General features: G+C 38.1%; 1 protein-coding gene across 1 annotated transcript in view; it reads right to left on the bottom strand.

Moving 5' to 3' along the window:
• LOC149553403 (uncharacterized) overlaps positions 1 to 22,652 on the bottom strand; it is a 216,776-nt gene extending 194,124 nt beyond the window's left edge. The window contains exon 1 of the mRNA XM_089788868.1: positions 22,087 to 22,652. Within this exon, the coding sequence (XP_089644994.1) occupies positions 22,087 to 22,311 (225 nt within the window). The 5' untranslated portion in view covers positions 22,312 to 22,652. The remainder of the gene's footprint in view (positions 1 to 22,086) is intronic.
• Between the last annotated feature and the right edge of the window lie 477 nt (positions 22,653 to 23,129).

Below are 23,129 nucleotides of genomic sequence, written 5' to 3'. Positions count from 1 at the left end.
GGCTACTACGAGCAATTTATAAAGAATGTTGCTCAAGTCTCCTACCCTTTGGACAAATTGACACAAAAGGGAGAACCCTACATTTGGGGGACTGAACAAGGTGTAGCTTTTGAAGAGTTCAAAACATGACTAGTTGGAGCACCAATTCTAGCATATCCGAATTGGGACAAAACGTTTCACATCCATTTAGATGCTTCTAACTTCGCCATTGGTCGAATAGCACCAATTCTAGCATATCCAAATTGGGACAAAGAGTTTCACATCCATTTGGACACTTCTAACTTCGCTATTCGTCCAACCTTGGCTCAAAGTGGGTGACCATGGCTCAAACCACCCTATCTATTTCACAAGTAGGCCATTGTCAAGAGCAAAGAAGAACTATAGCATGACAGAGCAGAAGGCTCCTGGGATGGTCTATGCAATCCAAAATTTCAGGCATTACCTATTAGCGACATTGCTCACGTTCTATGTGGACCGCCAAGAGTTGATGTACCTGGTGAATTAACTCATCATCCAAGAGAGGGTAAGCAGGTGGTGGTTGTTGTTGCAAGAATTTACTTTCATGATCATCGTACGGCCACGTGATTGCAAACTAGCTCTCTCAAATTAAGTCTGAAGAGTCGTCAAAGGGGATTAATGATGGCTTTCCAGACGCCCATTTGGTACAAGAGTATCGGGGATTACTTGTTCACATCACAATTTCTGAAAAATATGTCACCCAACAAGAGAAGGAAGTTAGTGCTGAAAAGCAGAACTTTCCAGTTGATCATCGGGCTACTATATAAAATGGGATCGAACCAGGGTACTCTCAGAGAGGCGCATAAAGGGCTAACAGTTGACATGTGGACACATGGGACTTGACACAATGACACGAAAGGTTCTACTTGCAGGCTTGTGGTGGCCTACATTGTACAACAACGCAAGGGAGTGAGTCGTGGGGTATGATATGTGTTAAAGGGTCAAAAACCCACTGAAGAGGGACTTCATGCCCCTAAATCCTTCCCACGCACAAGAACTCTTTGAACATTGGGGTTTGGACTTTATCATACCCCTAAAGGCGAGTCAGGCTCGAGGTGTTAATACATAGTGGCAGCAATTGAGTATTTAACTAAGTAGGTCAAAGAAAGGGCTCCACTAAACAATTCAGCATTAAGCACGGCCAAATTCATTTATGAACAAATTATAACAAGGTACAATATTACTATCCAGTTGACGAATGACAGAGGAGGCCATTTTGTGAACCATGTCATTAGATTGTTAACGACAAAATTCAACATTTTCCATTCTTTGTCAAGTTTGTACTACCCCAAGGCTAATGGGTAGGCTAAGGCCACGAACAAGATCTTGGTATATGTCATTTACAAATCATGTGGAGTAGAATAGGAGGACTGGAAGGAAAAGTTACCTTCAATCTTGTGGGCATTCTATACTACCTATAAGGTGACAACTAGTCAAACGCCCTTCTAGCTAATGTACAGCCAGGAAGTCTCGTGCCAATGGATTTTATGGTACCAAGTCTCAGAATAGCAATTGAAAACAAGTTGAGTGATATGGAGAATCCAAGGGAATGTTTGTACGCACTCAATAAGCTTGATAAGCGTTACATGACAGTAAAATGAGCGACGGATGTAGCTCGGCAAAGTGGAAGGCATGGCATGATAAGCACCTGAGGAGGATGAGATTTCAACCCGGTCAACTAGTGCTAAAGTATAATGGACAAAATGAGACCAAACCAAACAAATTTAAAGTTATATGGTTGGGCCCTTATAAAGTCAAGGAAGTTGTGGAGAATAGGGCGATCAAGTTATGGACTATCGATGTAAAGGAGGTCCCTAAGGCAACAAACAAGTCGAAACTAAAGATATACCATGAAAGGTGTCAAAAGGACCTAGAGGCCCATTACAAAGTAAGTAGAATTATTATTTTAAAAAAATAATAATTAAATATTAAAAAAAAAATTTAACAAAAGAGCGCACTTGTCATCGTTTGGTTGGACTGCATAGTGGGTCGGCAGAACGATGAACCCAAACCACCAAATAATAAAAATTAAAAATTAAAAAATAAATTAACAAAAGAGAGCAAATGTAATTGTACGGTGATCATCGGGAGACGACCACCATACGGCAAGCTCAGACCACTGTGCATCGAGCCATACAAAAACATCAACCGCTACGAAAACACGCCATATAGGGAAAAAATAAAGTATACCGTACGAAGGAGAACTATAACACTGTACAACACAGAAGGCCAAAGGATCATATGGCAACAAAGGCAAGAACAAATTGCACGAGGTGAAAAACAAGATGTGGCGCACACAAACAAGGCATATAACGAAGGAAAAAAAGAGGAACCGCATAGGGACGGCAGCATCATGTGGCAATTGTTCATTCATCAAATATGAAGCATTGACATCTAATAGTCACATCATACCAGTCAAAGTCAGAGAGTATAAGTACAAGCAAAGGGATAGAACAAAGAAAGGACACACAGACTGAGAAGTGGGAAACGAACTTAAACAACAAAGAGGAGTTAAAAACATTCAGTCTCCTATTCATCAACATCAACGGATTGGAAAGGGATCATTACAAAAGTAAGGGGAACGCACAAGTAAGGTGACAAATAATACATAAGCGGCATTGCCATAAACAAGCCACAAAAAAAATTTGGTTCATCAGGCAGACCAAGGCCAAAAGAGGGACAAATCTGGAGAAGTTGAGTGCAGATGGAAATTCCAATATTGGGGATGGGGTATCATTAAGTTAGGACAACGAGACCTCAACTAGTGTCGTCAGAAAGAACTAAAGGGAGTTGCAGAGTGTAACCCCTTCTCCCAAGCCTTGGCAAACAATTATCATAACATTGACATAGTTACTTTCCATATTCATGATCATGAGAAGGTGGTTATAACAGCTATTTTACATGTTCATATGAAAGAGATTAACGGTTAAAATCAGTTTAATTGAAATATCTTAACTAACAATTGAAGGTGTATCAATCAATAAATGTGATGAAAATAACTACCATCATAACCAACTGATACTTAATGGACGACAGACCTTTTCTGCTAATAAAGAAATGTACCTTTCATAATCACTTGAAGACAGTTTTACAACTCCTTTACATATCCAGTTGGAAAAGAAGCAACGGCTATAACTGAATAACTGAAAAGAAGATAATTGATTAAATGATGTTAACAATCTAACGTATCTTCAACTTGAAATTGCAATTTCATAAAATAAACTACCTGTTTTGTATGCAAATCTTATCCTTGTGTTGTACAAGCCTTTGCACCTAGATGAGAGGATTAGCATTGCCAAGGGCTTAACCTCACAACCGCTGACCCTTGAGTATCCCCACACAATCTTTACTGAGAAAGGCCCTCCCTACCCTAGGATTAGGCTTGGGACACCACTATCTAGCCACTAGGCAACCTAATGATAGAATACCAATCCACCACTTGACTAGACAATGAGACCTATGCAATATAATAATATACTACCATAGCTGACTTAGTTAAAACTCTTTTGTTCATTGTTACTAAGTGTTCTATCTTTTATCATGCAGGGGTATTCCATAGTTTCAATGGCTATCAATTCACACCCTTCATCTCGACCATGTTGGTCTTCCTGGATGAATTTCTAAAGTGATTAAATAAGCATAATATATCAACCATTTACATACTGCCCAACCTAGGCTTATGGCTTAACAAAGATTCATGTTACTCACTTCTTTTTTCCATTGCTACTTCTCCTTAAGAGTGTTACCCTTATCTCAGGGACATATGGGAAAATGCTCATGTATAAGCTTGCACTAGTATGGAATTCATTTGAAAACACAGTCCAATTATGAAATCAGAATATTGATATGAGATTTATACTCAGTATGAGCACAGCCATCACAAAGAACATAGAAATGTGTCTTTCAAATTGTAAATTTCCCATAAATTTAATCATTAAAATGTAAGCGTAACCTTGTTAGTGAGTTCCGCCACCTAACTCAACACTTTCAGCCCTTGTATTATTGGTATTAAGGGATCACAACACAAGCGGTCACAAGATCTCTCCAAGCATTAATGGACTTGTACAAGATCTATGTGCGATCTATGAAAACATTATCAAATGTAAAACATATAAAGCATTCAATACAGATTTGACACTAGGATTTTACGTGAAAACCCAATTTGGGAAAAATCACTAGCAACATGTCACCACTATTTCACTCTTTCAAAGTGAGCTCTGTTAGGAGCCAACCCCGTTAAAGGTTTAAAATACACTGTTAAAAGTGACCTGGTTAGAGGATTTAATCACCCTGTTAGGAGTGGCCTTGTCAGACGACTTTGATCATTCCATTTAGAATGTTACCTAGTTAAAGGATTTACACAGAGTCCTAAGTCTTCCAAATGACTGTAAGGTCAACCTCTATTATAAGGATTTCAATATAAACTGTTTACAATGATTAGAAAGAAAACAATAGGTTTTGATTTGTATGATCACAACTCACTTTGCAAGTTTAGATCTTTGTTCGGTTCACGTGTTGATTCACTGATAAGCCTTCCATTATCATCTCTGATCTTGATTCACTTGGCAATCCTTCAAGCAATCAACCTTCTCTCTTCACCAACACCTAAGCCTTCTACTCAAATTCACGTATCAACATCAGCCACATCTATGCAAGCTATCCCCTTTAGCTTCACATTCACTCACACACTTGTGCATCTCTGATCAACCTTCTTCTGTATGCATCTCTCACATACACTCACACCCGCACTCTCTCATTTGTTTGTCTTTGTACATCTTTAAATAGACAATTCTTGCTTGATCGTTTTCCATGATCACCGTAGATCTTAGGGTTTACGATCAAGTTCAACATGATTCATTGTATCTGTCCATCTTCTTGATCTTCCTCTAGAAACTTCTCTAGAATCTGTCTATTAGGTCTTTACCTAATCCTCGCCTTGAATTTAATGATCCAACTCATCAATCTCATCTTCAACACAGTTTACATCTTCCAAGAAATCAACTGAGTCAGCTAGATCTCATGATTTCTTCAAATTCATTCTCAACACTGTTATTCGATAATCTCTATGTTCTAACACTCGATCATCACTGAATTACTCGGTCACTGTAAATCTTCTAGCTCGGCATCAACAATCTTGCTCGGTCAATACTGGTGCTCGGTCAACAATAGATTTGCTCGACACTAACTGTGGCTAGGTTGACACTAGCATCACGCGGCATTCCTTAGCCTTTTACTCTATTGTAGCTCGGCTTGGCTTGACTTTCTTGACATAAACAATCACCTTGCTTTATTAAAGTCTATCTAATCAAATATCCATTATAGCTTCCTTTTCATAACTCAACCTTTCATCTAGGTGCTATTGTTATGAGCAATTTCTCAAATCCTCTTCATTAATCAAATAGATATGACATTTAGATTAGGTAGCAATATGTCTTATCAATAAATTTGACATCAATGACAAAACAACAATTGTTTCAATTATAAGTTTCCAACAATCTCCCTTTTTGGCATTGATGGAAACATCTCTACATCTTAATATTAGCAATGTATCAAGTGTATCTCACTTGGTTACATACAATCCAAAAGATTTCACTCACGTGAGTGATCAATATCTTAGTTTCATTCTGATTAACGTTGCTGATTTTCTCCCTCTAAACACTAGATCTCCTTCTCTGATTTTTGTATATCTTCCTCTTTTTGTTATGTCTCTCTCTAGTGTATTGCTTCTTCTGTATATCTCCCTCTTTGACAACAATGCCAAAGACGCTTAGCTTTCATAGCTTCAATCTCTTCACACATCTGAATTATGTAGATTTTGCATGTCTAGCTGATTTCTAGCATATGTCTATGACTGATCTATTATGTAACTGTATTGGACTATCTACCTTAGGCATTTCCCAAAGTAGACTTGTATTACATCACTGTGTAAGATATTTTGATTAGCACATGTGATTCCATACACCTTGCCTCCTTCGTAACTTTGGTTAGGGGAATCACCCCTAATTTACCTCTAGGATATTCATGAGCATCTTTAGGTAATGTTTTTTGTAAATATGTCAACAATTTGTTCCTTGGTGTTCACATATTCTAGCTTTACTTCCTTATCTTGAACTAGTTCCCTCAAGTAGTGATACTTGATAGCAATGTGTTTTTTCTTAGTATGCATCACTAGATTCTTTGAAATGTTAATAGCACTTGTGTTATCACAATAGATAACTTTTGGATCTGTAATTTCTTCTTTCATACCTTTCAGTAATTGCTTTATCTACATAATATTTGAACAGTTCACTGCAGCTGCCACATACTCAGCTTTAGCTATGGATTGGGAAATACAATTTTGCTTCTTGTTTGTCCATGACACCAATCTCTTTCCTAGAAAGAATGCACCTACACTAGTGCTTTCTCTGTCAATCTGAGTCAGTAAATACCTTCAGTTCAAATCTATCACTTCTTTTGTAATATAATCCATAGTCTTTTGTACCTTTCAGATATCTCATTATCCTTTTCACAGCCATCATGTGATTTTCTTTAAGATTTGCTGAAAATCTAGCAACTATCCCAACTCCTAGAGCAATATTTGGTCTAATAAGAACATATTGTAATTTTTCAATCATGGACCTGTATATGGTCTAGTTCACTTCAGCAAAATCATCATTCTTAGACAGCTTATGTCCTGTAGACATAGGTGTGCTCATTGGCCTTGAATCTTCCATACCAAAAGTCTTTAGTATCTCCCTGATGTATTTGGATTGAGTAATAAAATACCAAACTTCATTTGCCATAATTGTAATCCAACAAAGAATTTGATTTCACCAAACATAGAGATTTCAAATTCCTTCTTCATTTCATCAACAAATGATTTGCATAATGCTTCTCTTCCTCCAAATATAATATCATCAAAAAATATTTTAGATAATTGTGCTTCATTGTTCTTACCATTCTTCAAATATAGATTATTGTTATCATATGTCCTTTCAAAACCAATCTTTACCAAATAGTTATGTAATCTTTCGTACCATACTCTTGGGGCTTTTTCAGTCGATACAGGGCTTTGTTCAATTTACATACCATGTTCTTGTTTGGATCCAAAATAAAAAGAATTGGAATCAATCGGAATCAGCAAGGCCGAATCGAATCGTGAATCAGCTATGAATCGGAATCGAATCGCTCACGAATCAGCAAATTAAAAAAACCCTTGCAATTTAGTGAGCAACTTATTTTATAAACCCTTTATCGCTGATTCAATTCACAAAAAATCATTTGGCTTGAATCGAATCGCCGAATCGCATGAATCGCCATGATTCTTGGAACTATGTCTGGATCTACAAATCCTTCAAGCTGTTCAATGATACTTCTTCCTCCAGTATACTATTTAAAAATGCAGATTTCACATCCATCTAATATACCTTGAAGTTTTTGTAGGCTAAATAGGCAAGCAAAGTTCTGACTCCTTCAAGTCTTGCCACAGGAACAAAAGTTTCTCCATAATCAACTCCTTCTTGAGCATAACCTTTGCATACCAATTTTGCCTTATTTCTTGTTACTTCACCATTTTCATTGAGTTTGTTCCTAGAAGCCCACTTTGTCCCAATGACATTTTTGTCTTTAGGTCTTGGCACTAAAGTCCAAGTATTGTTCTTTTCAATATGGTCAATTTCCTTGTTCATTGCCCAAATCCAATCTTCATTGTCTAAAGCATCGTTTATTAATTTGGGCTCAAATTCACAAAGTAAGCATGTGTCATCTTTGAGTTTCCTTCTTGTCATAACACTTGATTCAGCATCACCAATGGTTTGTTCAGGTTTGTGATGTCTTCTCACATATTTTGCTAGCATAGGTAGTTTCCTTCTTTGTTCTTCTACAGGTTCATCCTAAAAAATAATCTCAGGCTCATTGGCTTTTCCTTGTTCAGGTTTTGGTCCAACTTCTACATGCTCGACATTTGATATCTGATGGTCGGCATTGCCTGTCTGTGACTCAGCATCTTCAGTCTGTTGCTCGACACCCACTCTGTTGCTCAGCAATTTGTTGCACTACAACATTTCATGTCTGTTGAGAGACTGCAGCTTGATTAGCTTGTTCATTGGGAGTGCTTGGAGCATCATCATCCACATAGATGAATGTACTGTAGTCTTCAAGTTCTTCTTTGCATGCAGTGTCACTTCTTTCAGCAAACTTATCAATTTTCACATTTGCACTTTCCACGACTTTGTTAGTGTCAGTGTTAAACATTTGTAAGCTTTACTCTTAGTGGAATATCCTAGGAATATACCTTCTTCACTCTTTGCATCAAATTTCCCGTTCCTATTATCTTTGAGTATATAGCATCTACTTCCAAAGATTTTGAAATATTTCACATTAGGAGCATATCCATACCATAGTTCAAAAGGTGTAGCATTTGTACCTTTCTTAACTTGTACTCTATTCAAGGTATAGACAGCAGTACTAACAACTTCTCTCCAATATTTCTTTGATACGCTCTTCTCCATCATTAAAGTTCTTACACAGTCCATTATTGATTTGTTTCTCCTTTCAGCTATCTCATTTTGAGGGGTCATTGGTGCTGGCATCTATCTTTTAATTCCTCTGTCATTGCAGAACGTATTGAACTCATTTGAAATGAATTCACCAACTTTGTCAGATCTCAAACACTTCAGACTCTGCCTTGTTTCTTTTTCAACTTTGGCTAAATACCACTTGAATAACTGAAAAGCATCAGATTTAGCTTTAAGAAACATCACAGTCATCATCCTAGAGTAGTAATCAACAAATGGAATGAAATACTTATCTCCACAATAACTTTGAACATCAATGGGTCCACATAGGTCAGTATGAACCAGTTCCAAAATATCATTAGAAGTGTATGTTTTGCTCTTAAAACTAGACTTGGTCATTCTTCCCAGTTGGCATTGTTTACACACGGAATTGTCAGGCTTCTTTAGTTTAGGCAATCCTCTTACTTTCTTCATCTTCCTAGAATCCACCCAAATTGTCAAAATTTACATGACATAACCTCTTGTGCCATAACCAAACATCTTCTTGTTAAGGCAAACAAACATGTCTCATTAGATAAATCTAGATAGAACAAATTACCTCTTGTTTGATCACCACTTCCAACCAGCTTACCATCAACATCCTGTATCTTGTCCTTCCTATTATGAAATTCAACTATGTAACCTGATTTGTTCAGCTATGAAACACTCAACAAGTTATAGTTAAGTCCTTCAACCCAGTAAACATTGTCATATTTTATCTTGTTAGACAGTTGAATAGTTCCTTTACCTTTTACAACAAATGGAATATCATTACCAAATTTAACACATCCACCTTTGTATGGACCAATATCCTCAAATTTGTCTTTGTCACCAGTCATATGATTGGAGCATCCACTCTCAATTATCCATCTATCACTTTTGTTCACATATGAGATTAATGTAATTTTTTCATCTTCTTTCATAGCAACATAGACAACTTCATCATCATTACTCTCAGATGCATTATCAGTTTCTTCAGCAGCAATATAACAGGATTTCTTACCTTTGTCATCCTTTTTTCTCTTGAAGTCGAGGTCATCTCTTCTTCCTTTGTACTTGCTTTCCTTCCTTTCATCCTTTTCCTCTCTGTCAAGACACCTAGCAGCAATATGACCTACTTTATTGCATGAAAAACAGATAATAGGTAATTTACCTTTGTATTTACCTCTTCCTCTTCCAAAACTTTTTGCAATAAGGGCTTCAAGTTCATCAATCTCATCATCGAAACTATCATTGTCACTCTTCACATGTTTTCCTTTCTTTTTGCTAAGAACTAACCATGACTTGAAGGCAGATTCAATAGTAGCAGGTGTGTAGTTGTCAAAGTTAGACATCTCAAAAGCAGTAAGTCTACCAATTACACCTTCCAAGGTCAAAGTGTTAACTAGTGTGCATCTCAGTTCTTGGATTGTAGAAACTCTAATGGCATAAATAGGGAGTAGAGTCCTCAGTACCTTACTTATTACTGTTTCATCTTTGATTTCTCCATTTGCACCGCGAATAGCATTAACAACCTCTATGGCTCTTGTGCAGTATTGCACTATGTTCTCACTTTCCATCATTCTCATGTCATCAAATTTTCCTCTCAGGCTTTCAAATTTGGCTCTTAAGACATTGTCATCACCTCCATATACGGTCTTCAATTTGTCCCACATTTTCTTTGCACTGTTACAATCTTTCAAGTCATCAAACTCAGCATAACTTAGGCCTAAGGCAATCTCCAACATTATTTGATTGTGTTCTTGCTTTTGCTTTAGTTGTTCAGTTGTCAGAGGAGTAGGGGTTACCTTAACATGTTCGTTGTCCACAAAGTTGATAGCAGCATCACTGATTCTGGATATGTGCAACCTCAGGGTCTGTCATGCAGGAAAGTTCTCCTTGTTCAGCTTAGGTACATCTCTCTTGTGAATCATGATATTTGGCTTTAAGTACCTTCAACCTTCTCTGTAAGCACTGCTCAGATACCAATTATTAGAAATGTTTAGAATAACTGGGAGGGGGAAGTTGAATCAGCTACTCGAGGTCCTAAGTACCATTTGAACAATTAAACATAAACACTCATTGTTCTGCTTGTCTTGCTAATGCTCGGTGTCTACAGCAAAAATATTGTCTTCAACATAGCATACTTTGCTTAGTGAAAACATTATCAAATGTAAAACATATAAAGCATTCAACACAGATTTGACACTAGGATTTTGCGTGGAAACCCAATTTGGGAAAAACTACCAGCAACATGTCACCACTTTTTCACTCTTTCGAAGTGAGCTTTGTTAGAAGCCAACCCTGTTAAAAGTTTGCAATGTACACTGTTAAATGTAACCTGGTTAGAGGATTTAATCACCCTATTAGTTGTGGCCTTGTCAAAGGACTTTGATCATTCCATTTAAAATGTCACCTAGTTAAAGAATTTACACAGACTGTTAAGTCTTGCAAATGACTGTTAGGTCAACCTCTATTAAAAGGATTTTAATACAAATTGTTTACAATGATTAGAAAGAAAACAGTAGGTTTTGATCTGTATGATTACAACTCACTTTGCAAGTTCAGAGCTTTGTTCGGTTCATGTGTTGATTCACTGATAAGCCTTTCGTTGTCATCTTTGATCTTGATTCGCCTGGCAACCCTTCAAGCAATCAACCTTCTCTCTTCACCAACACTTAAGCCTTCAGCTCAGATTGACTTATCAATATCAGCAGCATCTATATAAGCTATCTCCTTTAGCTTCGCACTCACTCACACAATTGTGTGCCTCTGATCAACCTTCTTTTGTATGTGTCTCTCACATAGACTCGCACCCGCACTCTCTCATTTGTTCGGCTTTGTACCTCTTTAAATAGGCAATTCTTGCTTTACCGTTTTCCATGATCACCGTAGATCTTAGGGTTTACGATCAGGTTCAACATGATTCATTGTATCTGTCCATCTTCTTGATCTTCCTCTAGAAACTTCTCTGGAATCTGTCTATTAGGTCTTTACCTAATCCTCACCTTGAATTTAATGATCTAACTCATCAATCTTATCTTCAACATGGTTTATATCTCCCAAGAAATCAACTGAGTCAGCTAGATCTCACAATTTCCTCAAATTCATTCTCAACACTAGTACTCGGCAATCTCTATATTCTAACACTCGGTCATCACTGAACTACTCGGTCGCTGTAAATCTTCTGGCTCGGCATCAAAAATCTTGCTCAGTCAATACTAGTGCTCAACCAACACTAGATTTGCTCGGCATTAGCTGTGGCTTGGTTGACACTAGCATCACTCGGCATTCTTTAGCCTTTTTCTCTATTGCTCGGCTTCGCTTGACTTTCTTGACATAAACAATCACTTTTCTTTATCAAAGTCTATCTAATCAAACGTCCATTGTAGCTTCCTCTTCATAACTCAACCTTTCATCTAGGTGCTATTGTTATGAGCAGTTTCTCAAATCCTCTTCATCAATCAAATAGATATGACATTGAAATTAGGTAGCAATATGTCTTATCAATAGATTTGACATCAATGACAAAACAACAATTGTTCCAATTGTAAGTTTCCAACAACATATCTAGAAGTTGACTTATTATTGTCAACAGAGTTTGCCCAATCTAAATCTATGAACCCACTAAGTTTAGGAGTGGAATTCCAAGAGTATTGAAGTCCATAATCTAAAGTGCCTTCACATAACTAAGCACATGCTTTGTTGTCATCCAATGATCAGCTTTCGAAGCTAGCATAAAGCAGAGATGTAGCTGACTGAAAAGTTGATATCATGCCTAGTAGCAGAGAGGTAAATGAGGCTGCCTACTAGTTGCTTGTATGTAGTATCATCAATGAGAGGAGAATCAAACTTGGTTGATAACTTGAGACCTTTCACCATGGGTGTAGATGCAAGCTTGCAATCCTGCATACAAAATTTGTCTAATAGAGCCCTGGCATATTTGGGCTAAGAGATGAATATACCAAACGATTATTGCCAGACCTCAACACCTAGGCAATAATACATGAGCCCAAGGTTAGTCATATCAAAAAAATGGCATAAATTCTGTTTGATTGCCTAAACCAAAGATGTTGAACTACCAGTGTTAATCAAATCATCCACACAAATAACCAGAAGTATGATATCATTGTCAGTAGTCTTGATGTACAATTTGAATATGAAGAACTCCTCTAGATGCCGTGCTCACTGAGGTACATATCAATTTTCCTGTACCATGCCCGAGGGGCCTGCTCAAGCCATAGAGAGCTTTCACTAATCTGAGAACCTGATGTTCTTTACTAGCAACCTTGAAACTAGGAGGTTGCGTCATGTAGACCTCTTCTTGTAGGTCACCATTCAGGAAAGTACCCTTGACGTCCACCTGATGGACCTTCTAACCAAATTGTGTTACCATGGCTAGGACCAATCTAATTGTGCTCATCTTTGCAATAGGAGCAAAGGTCTCCTCATAATCAATGCCCTGACGATGAGAAAAGTCTTTTGCAACTAAACAAGCTTTATGCTTATCTAAAGTGCCATCATATTTGTATTTGATTTTGTAAACCATTTGCAACCAATGGATTTCTTCCCTAGTGGAAGATTAGAAAGGACCTAGGTGTTATTGTACAGCAGGCTCTGGTGTCCAGATGTCATTGCATGTTCCCACTCTAGAATTCCTTTAGCTTTGAAATATTTTAGAGGTTCAAACACACTGTTAATGTTGGCCATGAGAGCAAAGTTAACGGACTCTGTCAGTTTGCTCTTTTCCCGAGCAATTCTCTCAACAATGAGGTCATCATCATGAAGATCAGCAAGTGTCTTAGCCCACTACTTAGGCCGGAGAGGACAATGACCAACATTAATATCAGGAGATGCTATATGATCAGGTTCCTCATCAAAAGAATCAGCACCAAACTCATGTGAAGCACCTATAACTCTGGGTGATCCTATAGGAGAAGTTGGAGGTCTTTATACACAAATCACTGGTATAACTGGAGCTACTAGAGCCCTCCAATCTAGTGGACCTAATGGAAGCCTAACTCCCAAATCATGAGCCTTCTTATAGGTTGGTCTACTGGATCAAGAACGGGAGAAACAAGCATGAATGGCCCTCGTTGCTCATCAAAGATTACATCACAACTTTACAGGAGACGAGATCTCTCAGTGTCGATCAAGTGGTAGACTTTGTGAAGACTATTGTATCTAGCAAGCATAATTTTCTGACTCTTGGTATTCAACTTGGTATGTGACGCATTAGGGATCCAAACAAAAGCAAAAGAGCCAAAAACCTTCAGGTGACTGATTCTAGGCTTGCGACCTGACCGGGCCTCTTTCGGAGTCTTACCTTTGACCGCCATTATGGGTGACCAGTTCAAAAGATAAACTGCAGTGTTAAATGCTTCTGCCCAAAACTTCTTCAGAACATGTCTGTGTTCAAACATTGATCAAGCCATCTCGGTGATTATTCTATTCCAACATTCAACTACATTGTTCCGTTATGGTGTGTGGGGTGTGGTTAACTGGCATATGATGCCATGAGTATCCAAGAAGCTAGAGAATTCATTAGAACAAAATTCCCCCTATTGTCTAACCTAAGAGTGATAATAGATTTCCCAGACTCTTTTTCAACTAAAGGTTTAAACTTCTAAAAAATAGTAAATGCATCATTTTTTTCAAAGAAAATATACCCACATTTTTATATTAAAATCATCAACAAACAACAGAAAATACTTGGACCCAAGAACAGAAGTAGCCATAGTGCCACAAATATTAGCATGAACAAGATGAAGTACCTGAGAAGCTCGCCATAAATCGCCACTGGTGAAAGATGTGCAATGTTGTTTCCCAACTTGGCATGCATCACAGACTCCAAGTTGCTAAGTCTAAATCTCTGGCAATCCGAGGACAAGCTCTTCCCCAGCAAGCTGTAAGAGATAATGCACATTAAGTGCCCATATTGTTGATACCAAAGTGTATTGACAGAATACCGCCGAACAGCCATAGCTAAGTCCCGAGAATCACAAGAATCAATAGGTCTGAAAAGACCATGATCCTCAAGACCCATTGCAACAATAGACTGAGTCACCCTATCAATAATTGTACATTGATGTAAACTGAAGGTGACATCCAACTGTGGAGAGTGTCGCAGCAACTATCTGACTAAGAGTAGATTTAGTTCCATCCCTTAAACGTAGTACACATCGAGGAAAATAAGAATCCTCCCAACAAAATGAATTTGAATGTTGTCTTTGCCAACAATGTTGTACTCTTCTCCACCACCAAAAATAACAAAATCTAAATAAGGTTGGTAGTCAGTGAACCAATCTCTACGGTGGGTGAAATGACAAGAGGCATCTGAATCAATGTACCAAGCAAACGACTTCACATGATATGCAAGCCTTTTAACCACGAAGGTGTAAAAGGCAGATTCAGGCTGCTCTGTGTGCTCTGCACTGTTTGCTTTGGCCTACGAACCAAATTGCTTTGATTGTGTAGCTAAGCGTTTCCAACATTCAACCCTCATGTCACCAAACTTGTGGCAATAGTTGCATTAAATGTTCTTTTTCTTGGAGCCTTCCAAAGCTGGAGCAGAGGACTTTTGCTGAGAAGACTGTTGAAACTTGCCTTTATCCTTATGAAAAGATTTAGCAGCAAAGGCTTGCTCTGTGGAGGTGGAGCTGGAACTGCTACCGAACTGTTGTTTCCACCAATCTTGCCGAAGCAGAAGTGTGCAAAGATCTGTGAACTTCAAATCAACACCAGTAGAAGTGATGTTGAGAGTCTCGATAAAGTGCTCATTGGACTTGGGTAAACTCTTGAGGGTTATGACCACGATGTCCTCTTCCTCCATCTTGGGACCAATCGCAAACAACTAATTACAAATTTCCTAAATCCTATTCAAGTGAACCTAGAGCGATGTTCGCTCATCCATAATTATAGAAAACAAAGTGTTCTTCAAAAAGAAAGCTCTATTTTTGTTAGAAGTCTCATGAAGATTCTTGAGATACACTGATATCTCTCAGCAGCTGTCTTGATGGATGGAATCTGAAGGAGTTGATCATCAGCAACAGATAATTTGAGAAGCATCACTACCTCTCGATCATTTAGATCCCATGTATCCTGATCAGTACCAACTGCAGTCGAACACTGTGTAACACCCAAAACAATTTGATTGGTATTCCAATATTCAGAGATTGCTAGTATCCACTGCTTCTATGTGCTATAATTTCAACCATTGAATTTTGAATTGCCCTCGAGCAGAATATTTGTCAAAGATGCCATAGCACATTTTTTAGTCAAAAAGCATGAAAATCAGTGAAGGCACGTACTTTGAGTAACAAAGATGGAAGACTCAAAAAATTTGAAGGGGTACCCAAAAGAGAGCTCAAAAAATCTCAAAAAATCTAAAAAGAATATGTTGTCAGTTTACAAATCCGCTGACTCGAAAATTAAGGCACCTGGAAAAATCTGACGACAACCCAATTGAAATCTCAAAAAACCCACCAAGAATCTGCAATCAGGAAAGGGTTTTCGAGCAAAACCCTAGTCGGGCGCTATGGAAGGAAAAAGTTGTAGGAAAAATGGCAATTGCAGGCAAAGAAACGCTTGATTTTTCCACGAAGAGGAGCGTTCTTGCAGAGATGACATAGGAGATGAAGATCCATCAACCAACAATGGCGTTTATCAAGCGCACAACCAGCAAAAACAATTGCCAAAAATAGCTTCAAAAATTAGCGATGGCAGCCATAAACCAGGTCATGGTTGTATGCAAAACACAAGAGAAGTCCACACTTGAACACCAAATCACTGCAAATTGGTGGATCTTTCTTAGAATTGAGATTTTAAGATTTTTCACAAAAAAACATGTTTTTTTGTATTTGGATTTTTGGACAAAAAATGCTATTTTCTATATTCGAATTTCTCAAAATAGAAACCCTAAAGTGAGTTGTTGAGAAAGAGTCGAAAAGAATTTGGAAAATTTTGAGCAAATACTTTCAAAAAAAATTATAAATTTGTCGAGAAAAAATGAAGTATTGGCTCTAATACCATATTACGAATTAATTGGTAAAATACTTGCTTAATATTAACAAAGACCGAGAGGTCAATATATACAAAAGAGTGAAACAATGTTTCCTTAGGAAACGATCTTAAAGAATAGAAACTTTCTATTCTAGCTGAATGAAAACAAATAGTTTTGTACAACCTAACTAAATATTAGAAACATTCTAATATTTACAACTGATTACAAATAGATAACCATTAACTAATAATAGATGCTATCTATTATCGTAATAGCTCCAACCAAAAAAATACAATTATAAAGACACCAACTTGTTCGTAGTTCAATTTTATGCTTAGTGATTTCTTTTATTATTAAGTGTATATAATTTAACTAGTTAGCTCAAGGTTGTCCAACGTACACTCTCGCTTGCCTAGCCGTTTACCCTTAGCCATGGTGGTTCAGGACTCGTGCCCATTTGCCTAGTGATAGGTGGTGCCCCTATGCCCAATTCATTTCTGGCAATGTTCCCCCCCCCCCGCCCCCACACCTTTGACATGCTCCTGCAAGGAAAGAAATTCTCCACGATAATATCATATTCCTCAATATAATCACTTATTCCTCAATATAATCACAATTTCTATAACAAGTTATTATTCATAAACCATCATAACGGCTAACAATTATTTCACTTCCTATGCATTATGATGAATAACCAACTTTCCAAATTTTCAAGAGAAAAATATAATAACATCATAACGATAAACTAACATGTTCATCTTCATAAGAAATTATAAAGCTTTACCATTTCACATGATCATAACTAATTTTACATATCAACTGACTTCACATGAAACCTCAACAGCTATATGAACATTATTAAATTGAGCCAAAGATTGGGATGTAACACGGAGGACAGTGTACACCATAGGTATATATCAGCACATAAGCAAGACAACATAGGCAATGTGAGCTGACATAGAAGATAGACAAAGACATAAGGTTGAACGATGAAGGAGGGAACTGAAATCTGTTATGAAGGAAGAAGCTGCTAGTATACCCTAACCGTTTTCAGCAATCATTGCACATAACAACAAGGGAATTCGTTATTGATAAACCCCAACAGAAAGAAAAGTTGGAAGAGACAATTACAAGCGTTGCAATCTAGTAGTTTCAGCATGAATAACAACGCAAGGGTTTTTAGCTTCAAATGTGAAAGTCGCTAGAAGAGTGGATATAGGTACCAACAAAAAGAAAAAGTTGAGACCAGAGATTCAAATGGCTGCCCAAAAGGATGCCATTACACCACAAACTATGTGATTTGAAGGACTAAATGGTTTAGAAAGTAGAACATGGTGGTAGGAAACACCATATCATAATTTTGTAAAAGGGCAAATAGGAAGGGCAAAGATACATTGGGCCATACCAATGCCTATCTTTTGCATCCAAGATTATGAGGCTTTGAGAATGATGATTGATACATTCAACAAAAATAGGCACTAAAGCGAGTCCCAGTATCTCAGCACAGACATCGTCATCAATTATACAACAATTGATTTCACGAGTGTTTGGGATTCCTTGAATGAAAGAAAAAAGATTGAGACTAAGGCAAAGAAAATGTCTCGGAAGGATAAAGAAAAATGGATAAAGCTAATTTCACGGAATTTAATACCAGTGGAGATTGATTCTATTGCCAGTACAGCCTCCAAGAGTCATGGCATCAAGAACTTTGTGGCACCTAGTGAGTGGCGATGTCTCATAGACGTGGTAAAGAGAAGACTTGTTGGTTCAAGTCATGCCTCTAACATTGCACTTCCGCAGATTTTGTTGATGAATGGTATCAGTGGTATAATGTATGATTGGGCATCTTTATTGTTGTAGTGAATGTATGAGTTTATGACTCTTCAGCACGAGACATTATATATGCCTCACTCTGCCATTGGATTTTTTCTTGAGGCCACTCGTACGTAGATACCAAATGCTAAGTTGAAGATAAAGCCATAGGGCAGTCTAGCACCAAGGGAGCTACCCATTTTCTATTGGCAGCATTTGGACATAGTTGGTGTTTCAACCAATCAAAAGAGCAGAGGTCAGGTGGTGTCTAAGTTACAATGTGATGTTAACAATAGTTGGGACGATATTAGCAAGACATTGAGAGATAGTGGATGTAGTGCAACGACTAGAGGGGAGACAGTGAATTCAGCGATGGCAACAAGAATGGACATACCCACTCCTTTGGGTTGTAGGGAAGAACAAGTTCTATTTGCCCCACCACTCCTCTCAGACACAGCCTCCTTGACACCATCTATACCTGTGAGAATGATTCTCAACAAATCTGGTGTCAGGATTTGGTCAACCGAGAGTACCCATCACTATGACAGTACCATGTATAGGCATGCCACAAGGAGTTGCACCACCTCTGAGGGAGTTAGTGGAGTTGGTGATAGGACCTCCAGCAGCACATGAGATAGTAGAGGATAGAGGAGAGTCTACAGTAGAGGACTTGTTGAGTGTTGGGATGCCTATGGGAAAGGTGACGAAAGCTGCATATGGAGATAGTCGAGACAAAGACTAAAAGAGTAGGGCGTGAGATAGTAGAGTCAATTGGTGAGCCATTGGGAGGTACACAGATATTGGAGAGTAGTGCTATGTCAGAGGCGGAGATAGTGGTAGTGTGTTTCGGGTTCAGCAAGTATAATATGACATTGATGGCACCAACCATTACCTGCCCACAGCAAGCATTACCTCCTCTTCATGAGATAGTGGATCTCGATGAGAACACACCTATCAGGGAGATAGAATTGAGGGCATTCGCCCAAGGGAGACACTTAAATAGAGTTGGAGCAGGAGCATTCGCTAAAGAGAGACACTTTGCCCACGGGACAATTGATATAAATTCTTGAGCACGACCATATAAAAGAGCCTCTGAGGGAGCTCAATGATAGTGGCTTGGAGCAATATACGGAGGAGATGATCGCAGAAGCCAAGAAGGTCATGGCCTCTGCTCAATCACGAGCTTAGGAGGGAGTTAACAAGAATTGGAGCAATTATTCTCTTTTGTACATTGAGGTTGTGCTCAGGAATTTGTAGCGTGTTATGAGTCTCACGGATGGCCAACTACAGAGACCCTGGCCATGTTGGAGGCTTGGGCTATCTGGGATACAGTAGGGGAGAGTCAAGTGGTTGTTTTGATTTATGAGATTGAGCGGGCTTTTTTGAGAGGATTTTTATACTCTTTGGTAGACAAAGTGCATTTCCTCTACACATGACATTGCACGGGTGGCAGCTATGTCAACTTGGGAGGAGTTGGCCACTTGCTTGGAGGTGGTACAAGGAGAGTTGGCCCATCTCAAGACGGATATTGTTCGTGAGGAGGCATGGGCAGTAGAGAGGACGGACATAAGGACTCAGCTAGGAGCCAGATAGGCGGAGAGGGACACATTAGTAGCTCAACTAGAGGAGGTTCGTGAAGAGAAGGCTATGCTAGAGTCCCATCTAGCCAAATCTACGAAGATCATGGATGCAAGAGAAAAGAATCTTTTAGAGGAAGCAATGATGGTGAAGACCACCTTAGAGAAAAAGTTGGTGGCCGATCGTGATCTAAAGTTGAGGGCACAGTAGGTGTATGAGTTACAAACTCGTCTAGCATCACTCACACCACCACTGGAGCCTACATCTTCAAGGACACATTCTCTGCCTCCTCAATCTTGCTTTTCTTGTCTTGCTTTGTATAGTTGTTTGGTTGTCATCAGTCCCATTTTGTTGTACGCCATTGAAGACGACTTCTTTTTTGGGGAGGGGTAATGTTGAGAAATAATACATGTTAACATGTTGTTAATATTGTTAATGTTGTTAATGTAACTGAGGGGTAGGCATTCATCTTCAAGGACGCATTCTCTGCCTCCTCAATCTTGCTTTTCTTGTCTTGCTTTGTATAGTTGTTTGGTTTTCATCATTCCCATTTTGTTGTACGCCATTGGAGACGGCTTCTTTTTTGGGGAGGGGTAATGTTGAGATATAATAAATGTTAACGTGTCGTTAATATTGTTAATGTTGTTAATGTAACTGAGGGGTAGGCATTTACGGGTTGTGATGATTTGCCTCACACCCCCTAAGGTCTATATATGCACTTCTCTCGGATGGAATAGGGGTTCATCATTGATATTGTTGTTTCATATCGTTATCATACATTGTAAACAGTCGATCAATTAATACAAAAGCATTGGGTGTTCTCTGCCATATCATGTTCTTCTACATTTCATAAACTTGTTTCCCCATGGGGGCAAACACAGATACAACTCCTGATTTTCCACAACCTTTGGTTGATGGTATCTTGATTGATGTTTGTACCCACACTAAGCGACACAAGAAAACCACTACATATCTTGTTGACTGGAAAGGAACTCTAAAGACAAAATGCAAATTGCTCTCTATGTCATCTTTTCAACTGAAATTCCAAATCTTATGTGGGAATTGAGAACGATTTCCCCTAAGCAGGGAGTGAACAAGGAGGCGGTTATTGTAGCAACTTAATTACTGTAATTTGTAGCCAAATGCATGCAGGTAGATAGCAAAATATCAAGATATGTGCAGTAGAACAACGGTACAGAAGCAAAGATATCTAGAAATAAATCAAAAACTGTTTGGCCGCTGCAACTAAAAGTGAGCGGAGAGCTAGGATAGCTGAAAAAATCAGGTGAATGCTTAGAGATAGAAATAGACTAAGGTTACTGTATCGTTCTTGTCAAGAAGGGTAAGGAAAGAACAACAGCAAATCGTTTGAGCTTCAGTGTAAGTAAGTCGACTATTGAGAAGGTGGAGGACACTCGACCAACAAGATAAGGCCTTTATCACATACCATTTTTTTATGCTTCCTCCTGATGATGCTAGGTCATTCATGCGCTCAACCCGTTAGTTCAAGGGAGGGACTTGAAGGCAAACGAGCTCTTCCAGTTGGCTGAAGGGCTCTCTCTCCTCAACCTCGTGATATTTCCTACCATGGAATCTATCTCCAGTTTTACCTCGGTTATCAGACTACCCTCGATAGAGTGGCTCATCCTAAATATACAGCCATTTTTATATATAGTTTCACTCTAGTACACAATCAACAAGATAAACATATCAATTTTGCAGTTCGTGTTTGTATGTAAACAGGAGTTTATTTATAGATGGCAATGAATGTGTGACGAATATTTATATGATTCATTTTTCACTCACAGCTTAATTGCAGAGTCCTAATATTTTGCAGATGAAATAAAACTTAATATTTCTTGGAACCATTTCACTACAGCAGCACCCGACGAAAGTTAGCCAAGCCCCCTACATGAGATCACTTCACTAGAATACTCTATGCCAATTAAATGTGATAAAACAGACTGTGTAGAGGTATCAACCTCCTTTCCTTCCATAAACGAAGAAAAAGGTTTGAATTCTCCACTTCAACAATTTTCAGCTAATACAATAACTTATTGCATGAGTTTCTCGGAAAAAGGAGTGCTGGGGAAAAACTAAGGCATTCGAAACTAAAACACAGTAGAATAAATATACAAGGGAAAAGGCCCTCAGATAATTAACCTTTATATTTTCTCGCGGATGTCGTGTCTTCTTCGAGAAATCCATGATGTTACATTTTGCAACATGAACTACTCCTCCTCCAAGGCCGTTACTTCGTGTTAACAGACGGGATTCGGACCTACCTCCAAAAATATTTAACAGCCCACTCTCCGGAACAGAAATTGGCAACGGCTTCAGACCACGGAAATTTGGCAAGACGTGCGAATGATAAAGTTCTCGTGCCATTTCATTTCGATTTTTATGGATGACCCGTTAAAAACTTGAATATAAGTGTGAAGTTGAATAGAAGCATATCTCGAATGAATGGAAAATATTATGTGCTGAAAATGAGTAAAGGGATCGAAGTGCAGTGGCTTTGATTGGAGGAGAAGGGGATATCTGGGGTCTCGGCTTCCAGACAAAAACATCACAGTACTGAACGACGACCTGAGAATCTCCCGCAAATTACAATACCCTGTTCAAATGTAAAATCAAAATTCACGCTTGAGCTAAAAGTGAGACAAGAAATGAATCTGAGGAATTAAAGAGGACCCATTGTCTCTCCACTCTTTTTTAAAAGATGCTAGAAAGAATTTAGGGATGCATTTGATGTTTAAAACATTAGAAGCGATACTTCATATGTGATTCCCACCTAACGCACAATATTAGGCTAGGTGGTATGTATTTCAGAAGTGAAAAGAACTAAGCTGGTTCTTTCATTCTATTCATGAAATTGTATGTCTTTATCATTATTACAAGATAGAGGGTCTTTTAGAATTTAATGACTTATTAGAATGTGGAAATATTTTAGATATAAGAATGTGTACAAATTTTCTTACATAAAAAATTATTGAATAATTTGTATTAGTAAAATTTGTATGTCTATTTTATTTGTTATTTAACTTTAAGTTTATTTTGACAAATGTTTTAAAGTAATTATATAGTAACATGTGGCATAATATAGTATCAAGTTTAGCTCCTCCTTCAATTTATACTTCTCATTTATTCTCACTTTTTTACGTTTCCTCACACTTGATCTTATCTTAACCCTATATGCATCTAAT

This window comes from Cupressus sempervirens, chromosome 6 (assembly GCF_028749045.1).
Source record: "Cupressus sempervirens isolate cs-2001-9-10 chromosome 6, ASM2874904v1, whole genome shotgun sequence".
In the NCBI taxonomy this organism is placed as follows: Eukaryota; Viridiplantae; Streptophyta; class Pinopsida; order Cupressales; family Cupressaceae; genus Cupressus; species Cupressus sempervirens.
Note: the sequence above shows the minus strand (reverse complement) of the source record. Positions and strands in the feature narration are given on the sequence as shown.